General features: G+C 41.9%; 1 protein-coding gene and 1 long non-coding RNA gene across 2 annotated transcripts in view; one reads left to right on the top strand and one right to left on the bottom strand.

Moving 5' to 3' along the window:
* LOC6595687 (protein sax-3) overlaps window positions 1–702 on the bottom strand; it is a 44,955-nt gene extending 44,253 nt beyond the window's left edge. Inside the window, exon 1 of the mRNA XM_026988963.1 lies at window positions 142–702. Coding sequence (XP_026844764.1) covers window positions 142–454 — 313 coding nt within the window. The 5' untranslated portion in view covers window positions 455–702. The remainder of the gene's footprint in view (window positions 1–141) is intronic.
* Window positions 1–16,766, top strand: part of LOC113565795 — a 106,496-nt gene that overhangs the window by 45,768 nt on the left and 43,962 nt on the right. The gene's annotated exons all lie outside the window — the stretch shown is intronic.

Below are 16,766 nucleotides of genomic sequence, written 5' to 3'. Positions count from 1 at the left end.
AAGATATAGAAGTCACAAAAGGATTTGCATTTAGGAGAAGGAGGAAATAGTTTGTCATAGTTTTTGCCCTTCAAATGGTGCTGGGATGTTTGCAACTGTTGCAAGTATATATGTATATATGCCACATCTGTTGACACTTACCCTTGAGAGCGGCAACTTGTGTTAATCCATTTAATCCAGAGAGTATCAGTAGCATGGGGAACACCGCCAGGGGCAGGGGCAGTGATGCCATCTTCTGGCCGACTCTGGCTCTGATTATTTTTAGCCTGGGCGACGTTGCGTCGACATTTTGATTGTTTCTATGTCGTCGGCGTTTGATCTCGCTGACGCTGCCGCTGACGCTGCCGGTGACGGCGTTATTTTTAATTTCACTTTCCTCGGATAAATGCTGAGGCAGCAACTGCAACTGCAACTGCAACTGTGGCATGCCACCACGCATGGCCCGCAAATGCATCTTGTCAAAGTTTTATTCTACGCGCTCTTTAATTGCCCGAAATCTTTCTTGGCACAGACACACTCTCCTCTCAACAACCGGCACTATCCATCCATTCAAAATAGAACTGCACTCATTTTTTGTTTTCAAAATTTCTTTCTTTCTTTGTTTTGGCACACAATTTTTGTTTGAATCGTCTCGAATGTTAATCCATGGCGGGGCTCCTGCTTTTCGCCGTCTAACCGGAACGACACTGACGACTACGACAACCGCGACGAGACCTTAACACGCGTCCGACACGAACGGCAGTACCGAGCTCTTCCAACACAAAAATTCAACTGGCACGGCCCAGTCCCGGCCCGGAGTTCCGCGTTCGTTTCACAGACGGATCTGCCGAAGGCCTATCGGGCCGCTTCGGCTTGCGCTCGGGTCTGCAGCGACTCGTTCTGCGGCAACCAGTAGAGCTTGTTGCATGCTGTGGACTCCATTTGGATTGTATTGACCTTTTGTTTACTTGCCAGCCGCTCCGCTCGGTGGGGTTTGTTTTGTTCCATTTACCAGTCGTTCACTTCGGTTCGGATCGTATATTACGGTAGAGGCTCTAGCATACACAGCTGTGTGTGTGAGGCTGAGCAACATTCGATGGAACGGAATGGAACTGAATGATGAGGCATCTGTTGATAAGAAAGAACTGATGAGGGGGGTTTTTACTTAGTGGCTTGGTATATTGTTTTATAGAGTGTGTTCATTGTGGACTAAATAGGGGATTAAACATAAAATATGTGGAATAAAAATTGTTAGATTATAGGCGAATTTTGTGGTATAGTTATTTCTGAGGAACATTTGATGGAGATCAACCTATGGCCTTACCTATAGCCATGGAAAACGGCAATATGTATTTTTTCAAATTTTTCGTTAGTAAAAAATATTTGTTTTAACCATATATAATTTTGTTTGAAAAATCGTAATTAAAAATTAATTTTTTAGGCAGATTTAGAGCGGGGAAAATCTTTTCTTTAGCTTCAAAATCTAGCAGATTTTTGATTTTTTCGTGGCGCCACGACTTTAAGAACTTCGCCGCTTCTACGCTTCTACGATCCATGGAATCTACAAGTTTCAAACAAATTAGTGAATGAATTGATTACCCTTCGGTTTTTTGTGTGTTTTCTCAAACGATTACTGCCTTATAGAGTATGTTCTTTTTGGCTATTTGGGATTATGGTTGGAAAGTTGATCAAATATGGCATTGTTAAGGCCTAAAAGGGTAACAGCACAAGAGATGTGGTGTTAAAGTTGCACAAATATTGCCATATTTCGGTGTAGGCGTGAAAATGGATAGAAGTAATAATTATTTATTAATTGAACTATAATTAATGAATTATTAATTATAAGACTGTGCTCAGAAAATGAAACGAAGAGGGTCGATCTTATTTAAAAAGGGATTTAGCTAGAGAAAGATACAGATAGAGGCTTTAGATACAAATACAAGTGAAATTTTGAGCAAAAGATGATAAAATGTTGCAAAATGCCAGGGTTCCACATGATCTTAGATACATATATGGTAGAGTTTTTTCTATCCGTTAATTATTGTTTTGAAGTTTTGCGACGCTAATCTGCTACATGCCACATCCAGCAAAGGGATACAAAAATGTAAGGAAATAGGTAGCGTATTTGTAGGGTAAGCCAATCCTCTTCTTAGACCAGACTTCAAGCAGACTTCAAACAATAGGTGTTTCCCTGGCTACTTACTGAAATGTTGGCAAACAAAGAAGCTACTTTTTGGTTCAGTGAAGGTCGGATGAGTGATGACAAATATCACAGGAATGGGAATGTTCTGCCAGTCATTCTCATTCAAAATATACGTTGCTTCCCTTCCAAGAGTAGTCTCGTATTTTGTTTGATTTCAACTCTTTGGATGTTGTCAAGCCAACAAATGGCCAACCTTTGTGCTCCTTCACTGTTATGGTTCTCTCAATTGGAATGCCAGAACATTTTCAGCTTTGGATAATCCATACTTGTTGCATTTGATTGGCCCCCTGGCACCATTGTTATGGATATTCCCGTGCCCCTCTGCCCACTCCACACTCCGCACTGGCCCTGCCCAGACCAGACTCTGCCTCAAATGGGCGACCATTTGCTATCTAATCTGTACGAGTGCGCCACTCACTCTCCAGCTGTTAGCTCATCTATTTCCAAACTGCAATAAAGCCAGACAAAGTTCGGGACCAGCACAGCACTACACTCCGACGCATTTCACAATCCATCCATCCGTCCACAAAGAATGGGAATAGAATGAATAGAAATCAAAGCGGTGGAGTCGAGTCGAGTAGAGGGACACTGTCCCTATCAGAGGCTATTGGCAGACGCCTTTTGGTCCGTTAGCGGCGGCGCGCTAATGAATTTCGAAAATCAATTGAATGACCAAACGATACGATACGATACTCGGTATTGTATTAATTTATCAAAGTGCATATCCGAGGCAGAGACAGAGAGAGAGAGAAGGAGGAGAGGCTTTCGTATAAATCGCTGCCTAATTTCCCAACATTTGTGTTCCATAATCAATATAACTTTTTTTTTTCTTTCGCTCAGGTAGTTTTTCCACCTCGATTCCCACTCATCTATGGCCCCGAGTGTGAAGTCTGTTCATTAATGCTCCGTTCGGTCATCAAAAGATACAGATAGATTTGCCGGGGTCCCACATCCACAGAGAGAAGTGTAAAATAGAGGTGTGTTTCCATTCCATGGACAAGAATTGTGCGTGCATTCGGGACGGGGAAGGGGAACGGGGACGGGGCAGGTGTTGGCCTATCATTCTCTCGTTCTCTTTTTCTACATTCAATGTGCATTGTCTCTGCCCGAAAGGTCAAAGTGCGTCCCCCCTCTCTTTTTATCCTAAACTCTTGAAAAGACGAAGAATCCAGGTAGAAGGGCGAGAGAGTATTTGTGTGGCAGGTAAACTCCATTTTTCAAATGCTGATAATTGGCCAATTTACAGAAGAAGAGATGCTCTGCTTGCAACGTGAAACGTGTGGTATCTGTGCAGGGTATGCGTTCAAGGGCGAGAAGTTTGGCAACGCCGCGGTGGGAGGGTATAGAAAAATAGGTGTTTAGGTGTGAAAACTACGTTTTCTAAGCAACAAATGAGGATATGCGGGAGTCCTGAATGCAAATATGTGATTTTTTCCACCAGAACCAATGAGTAGCGGCACACGTGGCTCGACATCAGGATACTCTTCACTCAATTTCTGTAGATGCAATCCATTAGGCATTACCAAAGCCAAAATTTAAGCACCTTAGACTTCCCTTTGCCTTTGATTCCTGCTCTCTGAACTCTGTCTGAACTTTGGCAACGCTGCACCGTTCAACGTTCAACGTTCAACCTTATCTAGGCGGAATGCTGTGTTGCCCTTTGCCCTGTTTGTGCCCAAAGTCAGACGGTATCTGTCTGTCTGTCATGTCGTTTGGCTTAAGCCTTGTTAATGACATGTAAGTTGCGTCTCAATTGCGGATTTGCGGAGCTTCACTGCCAAATGAAATGACATTTTGATTGTCAAAATGGAGCCCAAAAAGCGACAGGGCAGGGGGGAGGGAACAGGGAACTTATGGATGATGCACTTTAATAAACATGGTTTAACTCATTCAGGAAGCAAGAGAGGAGGATACTCTTTATTCGTGTATTATTTATTTGTGTTTAAATGAAAAGCAAACAAATTACGTATACGTGCACACTCAAGATAATTGAAATTAGCGACTGTGACAGCATGATTACCTTCCCTAACATCTCCTGGGGACCCGCCCAGGCCACAAATCTCTGCCGGCAGACAGACACACCAGAGAGACGGAGAACGGGAGAAAAGGGAGAGAGAGAGATACAACACGCATGTGTACTCGTATCCGAGAAGACGTTGGACGCCCACTCGAAAGAGCCAAACCCCAATTGAGTGGGTTTTTTGGACAGGCCATGACTGTGGGTAACCCAGACCCATCTTGCCGCATGCCGCATGCCTCACACCGCCCGGCCGCCGCCGCCTAACCCAACCCAGAACGCATTGGGACTGTAAGCAAAGCTGAGGTTTGTTGTACAATTGCTGCAGTGGGGCTTCAGTGGGGCTCCAGTGGGGGGAATATATGATAATGAGCAGGAAATGAGTTGAGTGTGAAATTTATGGACAGGAGTGTTTGAGGCCTAGTCTGGCTCTGTGCCTCTCGATGAACGATGAATCACATCAGTCCCCTTTGAATAATGATTGTAATTAAAAAATCTTCCTTTATTTTGATAATTTATGAAGCTCTCTCCCCCCTTGAAAGATGTCAATGAATGTTGAATATTGTATCCTACAGAGGTTCATGTCCCCTCTGGCAACTATCCACACTTCTCTATGCCCCATACTGCCATTTACATTCCACAAATCCTCTCCATAAGCCAGTCACCTAAAAATATGCACAGATGCACGGGCTCTTTGGTGGTGTAAAGCCACAAAATTCGGCCATAAAAACGTAATCCCATTACCATAAACGTATATACAACAAATGAAATTAAAAGTCAATAAAAGTTTAACTAACTCGAACAATAAACATAAAAATCAATGAATCTGCTGTCTGTCTGTCGGTCTGATGCTGTCATAAATTATGGAAAAAAAGCACAAAAACCATGGCAAAAAATATGCGAAAATATCAACAATTGTATGAGAATTTTAATACTTTGTTTAAATAAATCATAAGTTAATTAAATAATCAAATTTGAATGCAAACACAATGTGGAATAATCAATCAGGGAGGGATGGATTATCCAAATATTAGTCAGAAAAGGAAGTGCTTGTGTCCCTAAAAATTATATGATATCTGTCTATAGCCTTTTGCAGATTCTCCTCAAGGATTCCTCTACAGGTAGCGCATGAATCGAGATTTTCCTAATAAATAATATAATATTATTATTGTGTATAAATTACTGAAAAAGCCATCTGGAAATGCATTGAGTTTCGGTTAAAGACTGCTCCACAGTCGGTAGATTTTGTATCTTTTACAAGACTAAATACAACAGAATCATTAGCCAAAAGAAGCACACTCCTCTACCTCATCTCTGGCCCTGTGATATGTCGCAGATCTACAACAGATTGTGGCACTATGTTTCAATCCATCTTCTGCTTTTCGTAGTAGATTATTTCTGATATAACTAATGCCAAACCCTTATCAAATCCCTTCAGCCGAGGAGCAGAAATATTGATAGCTCTGAGAAAACTTCAAACTGTAGAAATCGCCCAAACAATGGCCAGCAAACACCCACATATTTTCGGCATATTTTCAACTGCCATTTAGCCCTCATTCCTCTGAAACGTGTACACTCCTCCACTCCCTTCCATTCTTTGGAATTAGAGACCAATTATTTTGCAAATGTTTTTGTTTTAAATTTGCATTTGCTTTCATTTGAAATTTGAATTTCGATTCCAGATGATAGCCAAGCTTATTAACATTTTATTGTTTTTACTATGGCTTCTAATTAATATTTTCAGTAGTTGCCGCCGCCGCCGCCGCTGCCGCCGCTGCCGACGACCACCAACAAAGCCAATGAGTGGGAAGGAGATAAACACAGACAGAGATAGAGAGAGAGACACTCCACACTCCATCCATGCATTCAGTCGTGCATTGAGGGGCTGCCTGCCTGCCTGCTTTTTGTGTTGTGGGCGTCAGTATATATCATTTGAATGGAGCTTTTTTTTGGGGGAAATGTTTCGTAATCGAGATAATCATAGAGTGGATTCATTAAAAACCGAAATATGAGCAAAGCAAACACAAACACAAATACAAACAAAAAGCGAAGCTTTGAAGCTGCTGGCGGTCCCCCTGCCGCCTGCTGCTGCTGCTGCCACAGTGTGTGGCAAATAGTTTTGTAGATCTCTATCGGGGCAATATTCGGTTGTTTCTGGTAGCACAAAATAAACAGCAGGCGACCCCCCCTCGGCCCCTCGCATGGCCATAATTAATTACATATTTCAATTGTGTGACACTCGGGATTACGAAATTGTTCAAAAATTTCTATTCATTTTCATTTGCTTTTTTTACGAGTATGTGGCTTTGCCCTTTTCCATATGAGCATTGAGGATTGAGGATTGCGGATTGTATTGTCTTGTGATCTCTGCCGTAGATTGTCGTTTGTCGAGTACGGGGTAATCTCTTTTTCTGAGCGAGAGGACACCCAAGGTTTCGGTAAGGTCATACATTGACTGTCGGGCTTCCTGTATTTTCCTAAAGGTTATGTACGGGGTGGGTGCCTCCGAGAGATGATCTGTGGGATTATTTTCAGCGGAATGTCTCTTGTTTGGACAGGCACTGTTACAGTATTGGCTTCCGCCCAGGGAAGAGTAAAAATAGCTGTGAAAATATAAAGAAAACTAAAAGAAACAGGGGAATTTCTCTTCAGCGGACACCCAATGTGTCACTGGGCTTATTCAATCAATGAATAGGTGATTTGAAAGAATATTCGGCACCACAACACTTGCTGGGATGCCTGAAAGGCGGAAAGAGTCATCTATCAGAAAGTATCTTTCATCTGGAAGCTCCACTACTAAGGAAAAGTTCCTTAAACCTACAGAAGATAGTTCCACCCTGAGATATAAATGTCCCTTCCCCTTGAACAAACTTTCCCATATCAAAAAACTAAAAAAAGAAGAAGCAAAACTATATCCCACTTTAGTCATAGCTAATTTTCAATCAACCTCCCCCATTTCTGATCCTCATGTCGATTGGCTAAGCTCTACGATTGTAGGAGTCCCCTAATCACTTAATACCCTAAATAACCGATAGTTAAGACCCACAGCCAGTCTGCGAACGAGATACAGGGACCCAGCAGACGGGCCCAGTCAATTTAACAACCATCTATCATTAAATAATTTGTTAAATTTCTTTCAAAAACCAAAAAGCGCCACGCAGACCCTCGGGACCTCGTTTTTTTCAGTTTTAATTAGTTGTGCAGTCGATAAAAATGCGCTGAAAATGAAGCGAGACGGAAAGACACAACCGTAAAGAATAATAAAAAAACGAAAGAAAGAAACGCGTTCGTTCGGTGGATACCAGAGCGAGGGAGAGAACGAAACACTAAGCTGGAAAAAGATTCGCACGCATCCAGCAGATCGGCAGACACAGGCCCGAAGAGGTAGCGGCAGAAATAGGATCATTAGCCGGGGAAGAGGGCGAGAGTCAGGCCGAAAGAGGGTCGACTAGGGGATACCTGGTGCTGGGAAGGGCTTCAAATATCTCAAGAACTCAATGAAATAGAAGGAAAGGATTTGAGAGTGCACTGGCTGCTTCAGAGAATATTCTTTCCAGCAATCCCAGGAAACTCCCAAATATCTACTTATCAAAGCCGTTTCTCCAGCTCATAAATTGTACAAGATATCATTGACCTACCCTATAAAAACCGGGCACTAAAAAGGAACAAAAACGAGAGTTTCAGTGGGAGAAATACATAGACTGGCAGCGGCGCTGGTGAAGGCGAAGGCGAAATGATCGCCACGGAATGGTTAGTACGTGATCGGTTCATAAAACTAAAAGCAGCCATAAACTGATAATTTGAGGATTTATAAAAACAGCAAAGCCAGCCACACGGCCATGGAAACAATAGCGTTTGAAAGGGCAGACGTAGAGGCCCTCGGATTGATCCGCGTTGAGTAGCCCAAAAACGCAGGCACCGGACAAAATGGCACAGGAAGCATCGATAATCATAATAATGATGATCAGATCAGATTCATCGCGATGCTGATGATAATGATGATGATGGGGATGGGGTTGGGGCTGGCGATGGCGATGGATCTCCTATGCCTTCCTGGAAGTTGGGATTATGAAAACTTTTCTAACAACAACGAAAACGGGTGGCCCAAACAGATTATAATCATGTTAACCTAAGTGAAATCACTACTGAAGGATGAATGGCTTTTGGGGGCAGACAGAAGCCACGTTTTGTTGCATGAATGATTTTCTTAGATGAATGAACGTGCATTAGGGCTTGATCTCCGACAAAGGACAACAAAGATATTTATACGAAATGAAATTAAAAATAAAAATATATACATATATATATTGAAGTCGAAAAATAAAAAATAAAATAATAATCATTATTATTCACAATAAAATCTTAAAAAAATTATATAAAAATATAAAAAATAAAATAGAATATAATTTTAAAGAATATAAAAAAAATATGCTTTAAAATGAAAATTGATGATGGAAATATCATGTTTGGTGGCTTTGTTCTATAGAAAAAATAATGGAATAAAAAACGCAGAAAGTGTCATTTCTATAATTTCGGAAAACTCTTCTAGAGGAGCTTCTAGACCCCTAAAAGCACTGAGCCATGTGGTTGCCAATGGCTTCCACAATCTCTCGCACTTTCAATCTCCGATGGGGCCCCAAAATATTGTGACTTTTTCCATTTTATCGGATATACAGACCTCAGGTGGTCATCCAGGACTTTCGTCATCATTCTTGGTTGTGCGGGCACACCTAAGTTCAAGAAAATACTTTTTTACCATGGAAATTGATGGTTTCAGAGCTCCCTTTGTGACAGGAGTCAACTGCCAGATGCCTGTTGGCAGAAGCAGTGTTAATAGCCCTCGTATTTGTAGGTTTAATGATCAATAGACTATAAGTTGATAGAAGATACTCTGAAGAACTACAAAGATACTCGTGCAATCATAGGTATTCATACTTAAAAGAAGGCTCCCAAATACGACAGAAGATCAGAGGTAAAACCAAATCAAAAAGGTTTCTTTTTATGATCTTAACTAAATTAAATCTTCCTTGCAGCCTTGCACATCTTTCAGATACGTTTTCCAAAGACTTCCAAAGAGTAAAGTAGTTTGTGGACTAATCCGCTTGTGGGCCCTCGCCCGCCGTGATTTCACGACCAAAACGCTGATCCGTGATCCCTTTTTATGTGGCAGCGCGATCGAGTTCATGTTCGAACACTTCCCGAGCATGATTAAATTTTAATGTGTTTTCATTCGAAGGCGTTTCATTGTGCAAACTCTTTCGACATCCGACTACTACTCTCGTCGCACTACAGCTGGAAGCCGGTGCTAAAGCTGCTGCTTCTGGCAGATCGTAAAACGTTCACAGTTTCCCCGCTGAAGTTTTATGATCGTCGGAGCTAATTAAAATATTTCCAGCTCTGGCCGGGGATCGGGGATTGGGGACTGGGGACTGGGGGATTGCAAACGGAACTTGGACAGCAAATGCACTCAAAATTAAATTCGTGTTTATTTTGTTGCTATTTGCTGGTCCGAGGTCCGAATGAATGTGCCTCGATTTGCAATTTGCCATAATTAAGCATTAACTTTTGTGGTGTCATAAATCGGGAGACAGCCAGCGATCGCCCAGAGAGAGGAAATCCTTATCTGCGGAACTCAGCGGCGGGTCAAGAGTGTCGGCGACCCAAGACGACTATAAAAATTGAAAATTACCAACGCAACGAGACGGATAGACAGAGAGATACAGATGCACTGATACACAGATACAGATAGAGAATATTAAATATTAAAGAGACAAAAAACGAGGGTAGAAGGGCATCTCGAATCGCAGCCATGAATGAAGTGCGTACTGAATGAAATGGGTCTCTCTCCCAGTCTGGGAATCCTCTCCTCTCCGATACTCGCACATCATGGGAGTCACGGATAGACAGGGCATGGCAAATTCATACTTCAAAAAGATACAAAAAAGAACACAATTCCATGGCTCTTCCTCTCTTTTAATATAGTTTTTGTTTAGCTGCGCGACAACATTGCCTTCCCGTATCTTTCATTCGAGTTTCAATCGACAGACCCCGGCCCAGTCCAAGGGGACAAAGCCGCACCAGGGACCGTATACCGGGGACCGTCCGAAGGGTTGTGTCGCAGAGGCGTCGATAAAACCACGGGGGGTCATAAATTTTCAAGCTTCTTGCTTTTTGTTTGTCCAGAGAAGATATCAATTGAAGATGCCGACGCCAAGCCAAAGTTATCGCCAAAAAAGAAAGAATGTTTCGTTGTTCTTCCTTTTGGAGGCCCTTCAACCTTTACGAGTGCATTTCTGCTTTCGTTTTTGTAACTTGCCTCTTGTGGCGGGGAATGTGTCATGATCAGGAGAAAGGGTATATCTCGGAGGGGGGATACGACCACTTTTAGCGTCATCCAATAAGATAGGGTATGAGATCTAGAGGAGTTTAGGCAGTTTACAGTATTTTATTATATCCCCTAAGTATCCTCTTTATAGGGTATTCTTTGCCTCGTTGTGGGGCTCTTACAGGTCATCTCTTAGTCGTTTCCTGTTCACATTCTCCAGCTTTCCTGCTGCTGCTATCGCATACGATTTAGTGTCGTCTTTGGTGCTTATCTGCGGTGGCTTTCTTTCACCAGAGCTGGACTGGGGCGACTTCTCGACAGATCCACCTCTCTGGGTATCTTTCTCTCTCTCGCTCTCACTCGCTGGCAACTTCCACAATCTCTCGCACTCTTTCTCCCTCTCTCACTGTATCTCTTTCTCTGTCTGTTTCTTGGGACGTCTGGTGAGCGTGTGTCATCGCAGTTAAGTGGCGCGGCAAAGAGTTAATCTCGTCGATAATTATAATTTATGGCTCGCTGTGTGTTCACCTTCTTCAAAACCAAAAAAAAAAAAATTGTATGCTCCAACTACTTGAACGTATGGATCGTTTGGGGAACTGCAACACTTTTTTATGCTTTTTCCGATACACTTTCCAATAGGGTCTTAGGGTTTTCAAGGGAGATTTGATTGGGGAGGAGGGGTACATATCTCTCTTTAAAACTTGTGGATCATCGTCGTGCTCGTACCGGTCGTAGAGCGTTCGAAGCGAGTGTGCTGGGGGTTTAGAGCAGGAGCTTGCCTTGGGATTTGGGATATAGAGATAGTATTCATATGCTATCGGTTCTAGGTGAACGTTCCTATGAATTGGACTAATTGGGACACTAAGAATATTCGTCCAATGGGGAATATATCTTGCATATATCTTGGATATAACACAGAAAACCCACAAAACAATTATCCGTAAATTTTGTTCAACAAATTTCTATAAATAAAAATCTCATAATTCCTCAAAGTTTAACAGAATTTTATGAATCTTTTTACCCAAAAAAGAGTATCCAAATTTACGACTTGTGGTTGTTTGTTTTTTCTCGGTATTTTTCATTATTTTGTATGCTTCTTCTGCTTAATTTCTGTGCTTCATCATAATCACAATTTTAATTGGAGTTTCGGCATAAAGAAAAATCAACGCATTGACTTGTTTTATTTTTCTCTTTTCTGGTTTTATTTTTCCGTTTTATTTCTGGCTTTTTGCTGCCGTCAAAACTGACAATATTTATGATTTAGATTGCCCATTGTAATTGATCATTGTCTGTGGCGATCATAAACTATGTATTCCACTGTACAGACATGCTGTCTATATCTTTGTTTGTGTGCGCGCCGTTTTATGGTGTGCGCCCAATTATGTCAATCACAGCCCATGGCCCATGGGGCTACTGTGGGGCTGTTCTGCTGTTGTGCTGTTGTTTGCCCCCTTTTGACCACTCACCTACATAGATAGACGCACACACACACACACACACACTTCCTATTATAGTATCTATATCGTAATTTATCATATTGATAAGACAGTGAAAGGGAAAGGGCCAGTGGTTCCGTACTGATAGCGTCTCCGCCATGTCTGGAGGTAGAACGGAATGATCAATGGCCGGCCAATGGATCGCGCCGGCTAGTCCTTAATCTCGGGCACATTAACTCAATTTACGCGATAAATAATAAGCGCAGCTCCCCGCCAACAAATGTGGAGCCCAGGCATTCAGGCAAAACGACGCACACAACAATCATAATTTATCAGTTAGCACATCGCACAGTGGAGTGGAAACGTTTAAGCGGGGAGCCATAAGGCTTAATGGGGAAACAGCACCTAAAAGTGGTAGTAATAATAATTATAGTAGTAGTACATTTCAAGCCTAAATGAGTCTGTTAAAAGTACCCACAATCATGGGAATATACTCGTGTCTCTTGTTCAAAATTTAGTAATTAAGAGCAGGGTAATACAGTCATTTTTTAGCTTTCGAGACTTTCGAAGAAGAGAAAGAAGCGACTCTGAATATATTTGTGACTTATAAGCCCAAAAAGTAGCAGCATTGCCTAGAAAGGCAGTTGTATTTCTACCAGGCAACGATGTACATATGGAAACATCTCTATAGTATTATTTCTAAGTAGAGGACAAGACCCCTTCTCACTCGCTTCGCTTGTGCGTCAACCCCAGGCTCACTCGCTTGCTTCCTCGCGCCGACATGAGTCGAATTTCGAGACCACGTCGATGACTCAAAATCGCTTGCTCGCTTACAGATTGGATTGGAGTCAAATATCGACGAAACCAAATCTTTTTTATAAAATATAGAGACATTCTCTTCTATTCTATCGTCTCCATGTTCTTATATGTACCCCATTTTTACCCATAAAATAGGTAAGAGATAATATATTTATCAGAATTAACTTCCTAGTCTTTAGATTTCTGTGATTCTGGAATTCACTTAAACTATTCTTGCCGTTCTTAAATGTCTGTCATTAGGCCAGTGTTCATCTTTCTACCGATAGGATACGATCACTAGAACATATACATATGTGATGCAAGTATTTGGCTTAAATTTTTGTATAATTTACTCCTTTATTGAGAAGTAAAGTTGATAGGATACTAGAAAATATTATTCAATTAGAATCTCTCTTTGTGGGAGTCCAAAAAACATCAGAAGATATGGTTTAAAATCATTCCTTACTATAGAAATAGCCCAAAACCCTATTGGAAATGATTACCATGGTGTAACTTCGTTCAATCCGTCTATGAACTCAGTTTCTATAGAATTATTAATGAATATCCATGAGGACAGTCTTACAATCTGTTATAAAAGACCCATAAACACAGTCTTCACAGGAAGTTGGTAGCTTATCGATGGCTTTAGTTCTTCCTTGATAATTTTTGTATCTCCATAACCACTGTACAGCGTACACTTTGCCCCTGGACAGAACGCATCTATTTAAAGAGCCACTCAGCAACCTCCCCCCATCCCACCTATCGGGCCACACCACAGCCACCTCAGCGGCCTCCTGGGCCTCCAGAGCACTTAATCATGCGAGTCTTGTTGCAGATTAACTCATTACTTAACACTTTTCCACCGACGCGACGCGACGACGAGCAAGAAGACTGCTGCTGCGACTGCTACGACTGCCACGACTGCCGACTGACGGATGTTGATGAGCATAATTGTGTGGCCACAGCGTAAGTCGGCAAAAGGGCCAACTAAACGACCCAGATGAAGACGACAACACCTACAAATCAGCAATGGGTTGCTTGGGATATGTTATGGCTATGCTCTGTGCTGATGTGGGGGCGTGCCCATCGATTTGGGATGCCTCACTGCCTCCGAGGAGGAGAGTGTTCTGTGCTGTGCGTGTGTTTCAAAATTGATGTTCACCTTCTGCCATGTTTTGCCAATGGACGGGAGGAGGGCGGATGGCGGATGGCGGAGGAGGCAGCCACCTCGCCTAATGACTCGAAATATGTTTTGTTGTATCTGTGGCATTAACATTCCTTTCGAGGGGCCAAACATCATATATTGCGCAAACAGGCTTAAGTTGAAGTCATTCCGATGCGGATTCGACTGGATATGTCACTGGGAAGGAGAGTGTTTCGTGTTTCGGGTATTTTGGGAGTGGTGTTTCGCTGTTAATTATCCGAGTATAGTCGCCAAGATTTGCCCGAATTAATATTAATGATCTTTGCTGCCAAATCAGCACAAAAGCTGAGATTCATTTGCATAAGGAAGTGGTGAAGTATCTCGGAAATGAAGGCATCAATTGAGTTAAATTGAAATTAAAGAACAGAACTGGAAAACTGGAGCTAAAGATCTCTTGGATGTGGGCCACAGATGAGGGATTGTCGGATATATTTTTAAGATACGAAAAAACAGAATCGTATCTATTGGAATGTCAAAAATTGTTGCGATCGGAAGAAAATATTTGTTCCAGCGTCGCTTTTTGCACTCTTTCTCCATCTCTCTCTCTCCCAGTTGGGCTTAGCAGTCAAGGGATGGAAGATCTGTGAAGATTTAGAAGTAGCTGAGGGATTGAATTTTGTATCTTTATATAATCGCTTAATATTCAAATAATTATTTGAAATTATTTAAATTATTTTCTACCAATATTTTAAGATTTATAGTCTTAGAGGGTCAAAAATTTAATATTTAAATAATTAAAAATTCCATAAAAATCTTAAATTTCCATTCAGAATTTTCCAGTTTTTGATTTGTCAAACAAATTACTTCTGGGAAAACATATATCTCAAACCGTTTTCTGTGTCCAACTATTATTTATTGAATTCATAATTCAAGACAGAATTTATTCTCAACAAGAGAATTTATGTGATTTCTAAGCAAAATTTACAAGCATTAATTGAGCAAAACTCTCACGCACCAGAGACCACTCCACAGCGCACTCCAGAGAGGGCCATGCGGCTCGTAAAATGCGACTGACAGACAGGCAGCAACGTCATGGCATGGAATCGAATCGAATGGAAATGCGTAGATAAAAACCTGAGAAATCAAATCCCTACGTGCCGCAACCCCCCACCCCATTCATTCCACATCGAATGTATTTCATTTCATTTGTTTTACAGATTTCTCTGGACGGAGCCGTAACCAATTATTCTACCAACACTCTCTCCGACACATCCTGAACAATCGGAAATGCAGTCAAGAATGCAAGAGAGTGCAACCCTCCTTCTGCCCCCCTGCCTGCTGGCTTCTGCCATGGCCATTCCCCGTAATTATAGACATTTTTGCCAACAATTGTGCTACAAATTTAATGGGTTTTCCATCCGTCCAGCAGCTACCTGGAAAAAAGGAAAATCGAGACCAAATATTGCATATGCAAAATGCAGGATTTATTGTTGTTGCGGCTTTGTCCCAGAGTCCGTGATCATTCAAGCAAATGATTCAGATCGTTACCTTCATCTGCCTTCCCACCCCTGAATGCCAGGCGATCGACAATCGAAAAGATTGAAGAACTTTTAGCCAAGTAAAGCTCTGCGGTTTTAATCCTTTAATGGCCGTCTATAAAATTCATAAAGCTGACTGTCCGCCTGATAAATATCCGCTCATTATTTCCGCCCCCCTCTCTTTCTGCCTTAATCCATTGTGTGCTGCGATGACTAAGAGTGTCTGGCTGGCTGGCATTTGTTGCCTCTAAATAAGGCACGAAAATAAAACGATTCTCTATAGATAGATGCAGCGAGGGAGAGGGAGATGTGGTGGAGAAGGAGGTGAATTTTCAGAGTTTTTGGAGAGCAGCTGCTGGAATCTTTGCTTATTGGTTGATAAAACCACAAAAATCTAAACAAATTGTAGCTACTTTAGGTGATCTCTCTCTCCCATTGTAGCTTAGCAGGTCCACTATAGGATAATCTCCCCACAAAGTCGTAGAATGGTTCTTTCTTTCAAGCATTTTTTCTTGCCACTCATCCATCTTTAACCAAAGAAACCCTGACCATTACCCACTTTCTGTTGTCACAGCACTCGACTCGTTCGTTCCTTCGATTTGCCATCAAGGCATCCATCTGTTAGATACTCCGCGGAGTATCTTTTCCGTTTTGTTGACTGGCTAATGAAAGCAAATGCATATGATTAATTACAAGGGAGTCTCTCGCTGTGACAGCGGCAACAAATGAGCATTCTCTTCCCCCTTTTAAAAATAACATCAAAGCAAACAAAGGCCTAGGGAAAATATGAACTGCAAACTGCAAACGATTCGGTATGTCAGCGAGTGAGAGCGAGAGAGATGGAGAGAGGGAGATGGCAGGGGCAAACCGAAAAAAACTCTGATGAAAATCTTGGCGACAGTTGAAATGTTGAACAGTTGTGGTTGTTGTTATTACACGTATATAGGCTTTCGGTTCGGCAAGATCGCCGGCCAACTTGTTTCAGTTTCGGCTTCGTCTTCATCTGCTGACTGTCTGGCTGACAACCGACTCCACACTGACGTTTGACAGTCGACACAGTCACAGCCACAGCCCGCGGAGGGGGAAAACTCGCGAGGTGCAACGATACCTAGAGATGGTAGAGTGCAGAGTTGCAAGAATGAAGAGACTCTGTTGAGATTTTCAAGGGAGTACACTTATTGAAGGAACGAAGTTATTTTAATCGAAATATTCGATATATACTCTGATAAAAGATCGATTAATGGGTGAAATGATGAATTATCGATAGGTTTTAGAGAATTTGTTAAGGAAAGCTACTAACGACTGCTGTTCTACAGTCAAACAGTA

Source organism: Drosophila persimilis, unplaced genomic scaffold, assembly GCF_003286085.1.
Source record: "Drosophila persimilis strain 14011-0111.01,24,50 unplaced genomic scaffold, DperRS2 tig00000191-arrow-pilon, whole genome shotgun sequence".
Lineage (NCBI taxonomy): Eukaryota > Metazoa > Arthropoda > Insecta > Diptera > Drosophilidae > Drosophila > Drosophila persimilis.
This window is presented reverse-complemented; position numbering and strand designations above follow the sequence as displayed.